The sequence below is a fragment of the Dama dama genome, chromosome 20, assembly GCF_033118175.1.
Source record: "Dama dama isolate Ldn47 chromosome 20, ASM3311817v1, whole genome shotgun sequence".
NCBI lineage: Eukaryota > Metazoa > Chordata > Mammalia > Artiodactyla > Cervidae > Dama > Dama dama.
In genome coordinates, this window is record NC_083700.1 from 84,470,333 (window position 1) to 84,477,425 (window position 7,093).

At 41.8% G+C, this 7,093-nt stretch overlaps 1 protein-coding gene and 1 non-coding gene across 2 annotated transcripts; both read left to right on the forward strand.

Annotated features, from left to right (window-relative positions):
• The first annotated feature begins 3,197 nt into the window (after nt 1-3,197).
• Nucleotides 3,198-3,651, forward strand: LOC133040297 (protein S100-A2). Its single transcript, XM_061120018.1, has one exon. The coding sequence runs from the start codon at nt 3,262-3,264 to the stop codon at nt 3,553-3,555; it is 294 nt and encodes a 97-aa protein (XP_060976001.1). The 5' UTR covers nt 3,198-3,261; the 3' UTR covers nt 3,556-3,651.
• Nucleotides 3,652-5,253: 1,602 nt separating this feature from the next.
• TRNAG-CCC (transfer RNA glycine (anticodon CCC)) lies at nt 5,254-5,326 on the forward strand. The gene has a single exon. It is a non-coding gene; the product is annotated as a tRNA-Gly (tRNA).
• Nucleotides 5,327-7,093: the final 1,767 nt, after the last annotated feature.

A 7,093-nucleotide genomic window follows, 5' to 3' on the forward strand; every position in this document is an offset into this window, starting at 1 on the left:
TGATTCACTTTGCTATACACCTGAAACCAACACAACATTGTAAATCAACTATACTCCAATAAAATTTTTTAAAAATTAAAAACCCCCTTCATGATAAAAACTGAATAAACTAGGAATGTACAGGAACTTTCTCAACTTGATAAAGACTACAAAAATCCTACAGCTTATACATCATACTTAATGATAAGAAACTGAAATTTTCCCACTAAGATGAGGTACAAGGCAAGGATGTCCCTTCTCATTGCTCCATTTAACATTGCACTAGAAGTCTTCACTAATGCAATAAGACAAGAATAAGAAATTTAAAAGTACACAGTTTGGGAAAGAAGACATAAAACTGTTTGCAGGTGACATGATCATTTAAGTAAAAAATTCAGAATAACTAACAAAAAAGAAAAAGAAAAAAGACTCCTGGAACTATTAAGCAATCATAGAAAAGTTGCAGATGTAAAGATAATGTATAAAAGTCAGTTCCTTTCCTATATACCAACATGAATAAGTGGAATTTGAAATTAAAAACACTAGTACTCAAGAAAATGAAATACTTAGGTATAAATCTTACAAAATATGTAAAAGATCTAAATGAGGACCACAAAACTTTGGTGAATGAAATCAAAGAAGAACTAAATAAATGCAGAGATACTCCATGTTTATGGACAGGAAGACAAAAATATAGTCAAGATGTCAATTCTTCCCAACTTGAGCTACAGATTCAGTGCAATTCCAATCACAATTCCAGTAAGTTATTTCATAGATACCAACAAATTGATTCTAAAGTTTATATGGAAAGGCAAAAGACCCAGAGGAGCCAACACAGTATTGAAGGAGAACAAAATTGAAGGACTGATCTTACCCAACTTCAAAACTTACCATAATGCTACAATACAGTGTGATATTGGTAAAAGAATTGCAAATTGATCAATGGAACAAAACAGAGATCCCAGAAACATATCCCCATAAATACTATCAACTGATTTGTGACAAAGAAGCCAAGGGAATACAGTGGAAGAAAGACAGTCTTTTCAACGAATGATGCTGAGACAACCAGCCATCCATCCATATGCAAAAAAAGAAGAATCTTTACACAAACTCCGTCACAAAAATTAACTCAAAGTAGATCACAGACCTAAATGTAAAATGCAAAACTATAAAACTCTTAGAAAATACATAGGAGGAAACCTAGATAACTTTGAATATGGTCATGCCTTTTTAGATACAGGACCAAAAACAAAAATCCTTGAAAGAAATAATTGATAAGCTGAATTTCATGAAAAGCACAAACTTCTGCTCTGTGAAAGACAATATTACAAGAATGAGCCACAGACTAGAAGAAAATATTTGTAAAAGACACATCTAGTAATAGACTATTATACAAAATATATGAAGAACACTTAAAACTCAACAATAAGAAAACAAGCCCAAGTTTAGGAGAGAGGTCATCAAAGAAGATGCTGTGCTGTGCTTAGTCGCTCAGTTGTGTCCAACTCTTTGCGACCCCATGGACTGTACCCCCCCAGGCTCCTCTGTCCTTGGATATTCTCCAGGCAAGAATACTGGAGTGGGTTGCCATGCCCTCCTCCAGGGGACCTTCCCAACCAAGGGATCAAACCCAGGTCTCCCACATTGCAGGTGGATTCTTTACCATCTGAGCCACCAGGGAAGCCCATGAATACTGAAGTGGGTAGTCCATCCCTTCTCCAAAGGATCTTCCCAACCTAGGAATCAAACTGGGGTCTCCTGTGTTGCAGGCAGATTCTTTACCAGCTGAACTACCAGGGAAGCCCATCAAAAAAGATATGCATTGAGACGGGTGCTCGGGCCTGGTGCACTGGGAAGACCCAGAGGAGTCGGGTGGAGAGGGAGGTGGGAGGGGGGATCGGGATGGGGAATACGTGTAAATCTATGGCTGATTCATATCAATGCATGACAAAACCCACTGAAATGTTGTGAAGTAATTAGCCTCCAACTAATAAAAAAAAAAAAAAAAGAAAGAAAGTAAGTTACAGATATCATGACATTTTACCACTAAATATATTATCATGCAACTCCTAAAAATAAATTTTACATAATCACAAAAAAAAAAAAAAAACAAAGGCTTTGGTATAGTCAATAAAGCAGAAATACATGTTTTTCTGGAAAAAAAAAAAAAAAAAGATATGCATATGGCAAATAAGTATTGGGATGGCCAAAAAGTTCATCCGGGTTTTTGTAACAACTTATGGAAAAGTTCAAATAAACAAATAAGCTTTTTGGCCCACCCAATATATGAATCGATGTTCCACATCATACGTCATCAGGGGAATGCAAATTGAAATAATGACATACCACTGCACACCTATTAGAATGGCCAAAATCAAGAACACTGACAATACTAAATGCTAGTGAAGATGTGGAGCAACAGGAATTCTCATTCATTGCTGGTGGGAATACAAAATGGTACAGTCACTTTGGAAGATAGTTGATAGTTTCTTATAAAAACAAAACATACTGTTACTGTATGATCCAGCAATGACACTCCTTGGTATTTACCCAAAGGAGCTGACAACTTATGTCCACACAAAAACCTGCATGCGGATGGATGCTCATAGCAGCTTTATTCATAATTGCAAGAAAATTTGGAGGCAGCTGAGATGTCTTCAGTAGGTGAGTGGATAAATACACTGTGGCACATCCAGTAATGGAATATTACTCAGTGCTAAACAGAAATGAGCTATCAAGCCATAAAAAGACATGAATGAAACTTAAATACATATTGCTAAGTGAAAGAAGTCAATCTGAAAAGACTACACACTGTGATTACAACTATATGATATTCTAAACAGGTAAAACTATGGAGACTAGTAAAAGATTACTAGTTGCTGGAGTGGGCAAGGGTGAAGAGGAAGAGGAGATGGAATAGACAGAGCACAGAGGATTTTTAGAGTCCTGAAAATACTCTATATGACATTGTAATGAAAGACATAAATCATTATACATTTGCCCAAGCCCACAGAAGGTACAACACCAAGAGTGAACTCTAAGGTAAATTATGGACTTTGGGTGATAATGATGAGTCCATGTAGGTTTGTCCTTGGTAAAAAATGTACCATTCTGATGAGTGATGTTGGCAAGGGGCTATGCATGTGTAGGGGCAGAGCTATTACTAGCAACCTCTGTACCTTCCTCAAAATTTTGTTGTAAATCTAAAACTGCTCTTAAAAAAATATTCTAGGCTTTCCTTCCCGAGTCTCTCTCTGCTCTCTGGTCTGCCTCGGATCCAAGATGTCCAGTCCCCTGGAGCAGGCGCTGGCTGTGATGGTCGCCACCTTCCACAAGTACTCTGGCCAAGAGGGAGACAAATTCAAGCTGAGTAAGGGGGAGATGAAGGAGCTTTTGCACAAGGAGCTGCCCAGCTTTGTGGGGGACAAGGTGGATGAGGAGGGCCTGAAGAAGCTGATGGGTGATCTGGATGAGAACAGTGACCAGCAGGTGGACTTCCAGGAGTACGCCGTCTTCCTGGCCCTCATCACTATCATGTGCAATGATTTCTTCCAGGGCTCCCCAGCGCGCTCCTGATGCAGAGCTTGTGGCTCCCTGCTGTGGGTCTCTTCGGCTGGGGAGGACTCTCTATCTTTTTTAGTTTTACTCAATAAACTGTTTTTGCCGGTTGAAAAAAAAAAAAAAAAATTCTAAATCCACTACTGACTAGATCTCTTAGTCTTAATTCCTTATATGGACCTTCCTACTACATAATGTGGGCTTCCCTGGTGGCTCAGAGGTTAAAGTGTCTGCCTGCAATGCGGGAGACCTGGGTTTGATCCCTAGGTCAGGAAGAGCCCCTGGAGAAGGAAATGGCAACCCACTCCAGTATTCTTGCCTGGAGAATCCCATGGACGGAGGAGCCTGGTGGGCTACAGTCCACGGGGTCACAAAGAGTTAGACATGACTGATCGACTTCACTTCACTACTACATAATATGGTTATAAGGTTTAACCAAGATAATATTCACAAAGTATCCAGAATACAACAAGTACTTTATAAATGATAGACTTATTTTACACAGAAAATATACATATATATTCTAGATAGTCATATATATTTATGTGTATATATATATGTCATCCTGATTAGTACTCAGATCAATGATGAAAACCACATTATTGGACAGATAGCCTCAATCAAGTACCCTTTTCTTTTACTTACAAATGATTGCTTCACACATACACATATACAAATGTAGTAGCCAATTGAAGTTGTTAGTTACCTTATTAGTTAAATGGAGTTGCCAGTGCTTAAAGCTTCCTATTTAGACTGGGCCTAGGTCTTCAGGTCCCAGGGTCATATTCAGCCCTCCCAGTGCCTCACCGTAGAGCCTAAAGAACATCTTGCAGTCAGTAGAGAGGATACTTCTGTGTTTTCCTCTTCAGGCTTCAATCTCTTCGATTGGAAGCAGCAAACCTTTCCAAGACACATGATAGTTACTCACTTAGGAGTGAGCCACAGGTCTTTCCTGGCTGGCTTTGCCAACTCCTCTTTTTAATTGTTTCTGGGGGAGGGAAAAACTTCATGTTAATGGAATTCCAAAAAAGAATGTCATGGTGACAAAGCAGGGAGAAAGCTCAGACAATGGGAGGAAATGTTGAAAGATTCCCTTTCATCTTCTAACGGCCGTTTGGGGCTGCACATGCCCTGTCCTGGGAACAGACTCCCAGGGCAAAGGTTCCCCGCGATGAGCAGCCCACATTTTGTGAGTGCATAGTTACTCTTCCTTCCGTTTGTTAAAAATATTTTTCTAACCAGGTCTCCGGAATCGAATATAAACACTGCAAGAATGGTTTCATTCTTTCCAAAACAGCATTGCCCTCTCCAGCGTCTATCTAACACCCCTGTTGAGAATTTGAGTATCTAGATAAATGGACCCAGGCCTTTGAGATCTTGGGAAAAAGAGGTGTGACATAACAGAAGACATAAGCTCTGTTCTGGTTCTGTTTCATTTCCCAAGCAACCCGGTGAAAAGCAAGCCCGAGGGGAATCTAGGGCAGGGCTCTGCTTTGCTCTTCGTCGGTCGGGGAGTCTCAGCCATGGGAAGAAAATGGGGTGGTGTGAAGGAAGCAGATTTGAACTGAAAAGCCCTGCTTTTGCAGCTTGTCTCCTGCATTTATTAGCGAGTGAGTCAACCCATCTGACTCTCAGTTTCTTCAGCCAGGCAATGGGGAGAATTACCTCCACCTCTCAGAGCTGGCGAGAAGATCCAAAAATACTGTGCCTGGGACTTCCCTGGTAGTTCAGTGGCTAAGACTCTGCACTCCCAATGCAGGGGACCTAGGTTCAATCCCTGGTCAAGGAGCTAGATACCACACGCCACAACTAAAGATCCCATGTACCACAACTAAGACGAGCTGCAACCAAATAAATAAAAATAAATATTTTTTTAAAGTCCTTTTTTTAAAGTCCCTTTATCCTGTACATTAAAAAAACCACTCTGTCTCCTGGTTTGGCCTCTTGGGGCTGGTTTCTTTGATGGGGTGCAGGGCTGGAGCTGGTTGACAGGTGTGGTGGCCCCACCCCACCCCTGCAGCTGCTTCTAACAAGAAACACTGAGCTCCTTGAAGCTGTTGGCTACCGACCTGAAGTCACCCCAGGCTGAATCTTTGAGATCCACAACTTTCTCACAGGCTGGGGTATAACGTCTCCAGTGGAAAGTTTCCCCAAATCAAGGGGTCCACCACTCTCTCGTTTTAATTTATTTTTTTTGGTCTAGGAATGAAGAATCACCACAAATATTATAACACAGATGTTGTTGGGAGTGATTGCTGAGAAGAATGAGGAGGAAGAGAACCAGTGTGACACAGTTGCTGGGGAGACCAGACTGGCTAGAGGAGCTGGCTGAGCCAACGTGAGCTAAGTCGTTTCAATCGTGGCCAACTCTTTGCAACCCTATAGGCTGTAGCCCACCAGGCTCCTCTCTCCATGGGATTCTTCAGGCAAGAATACTGGAGTGGGTTGCCATGCCCTGCTCCAGGGGATCTTCCTGACCCAGGGATCAAACCCGCATCTCCCACAGGTCCTGCATTGCAGGTGGATTCTTTACCACTGAGCCACCAGGTTGAGCCAATAGAGGCCCTTTAAAATCTGGCTCAGGCATCTCCTCCTCCAGGAAGGCTTCCCTGACCACATTCTCCAGCCTGAGATGGGTACCCTCCAGGAACCAATCCCCTGTGCTCACTTCAATCACAACCCTTACGTATGTTTCCAGTCGTTCTCTTTGTGAGCAAGTGATGGGAAATTACTAATCTTGTGAGCCCAACAGCGGGCATAGTGCTTGTCACACAGTACTTTTGCCCAAAATGTTAAATGCTCTGGGATGAATTGGTGTCTACTTGATTAAGTGAGCCTGAACTCACCTCTCCTAATTGCAATACCAAGGAGGTACCATCCCTCCCTGGGACACAGTCACAAGTAATGCTGAAAATCAGATGGGTGGTAACTACATGGAGCCATGGAAATCATCCCATTCATGGTTCATGGCAGGAAGGACCCAGTCAGTGGAGGATGAGTAGGAAAAGCAGGACCAGCCCCTTCCCTCTCTCTGCCCACACCAAGGAAAAGAGAATGGGCAGCAGGGTTCCAGCTCATGAGGCTTGAGTTCGAGTCTACCTTTTGCCCCAGGAAGACCTGAGGTGTCAAGTAGGGAAAGTAAGGTAGATGCCCAGGAATTTAGACTAGACAGCTTGATGTGAGGAAGAAAAATTATAGCTGAGAGGCTGTGAGAGTGCCAGGATGAATCTAGCTTGTTGGCAGTAAAATTGTCCCTTGGCCCAAAGTGCTGCTGCTACTGACAGTCAACTAAGAGAACACAGGATGGCAGAAGCGGACATGGGGAATGCCTTCATCACAATGATGCTAACACAGCAAAAGTATTCAAGCTCTGTTTCAAACTTATCAGTACAGATCTCTGGGGAGCTATATTTTTATTAACTTCCTCTTTGGGACTGTGTAATTGAAGGCAATCAGAAAAAGAAAATTATTTCATTCTGAAATTATCTCCCTTCTCTCAGTGCCAAAGATGTGAGATCACCTTGTACCTTAAATAGAAAAGCCTCCATGCTACAAA

What these genes read in the sequence shown, in the direction of transcription:
- LOC133040297 (XM_061120018.1), top strand. Translation starts at nt 3,262, where the DNA reads ATGTCCAGTCCCCTGGAGCAGGCGCTGGCTGTGATGGTCGCCACCTTC.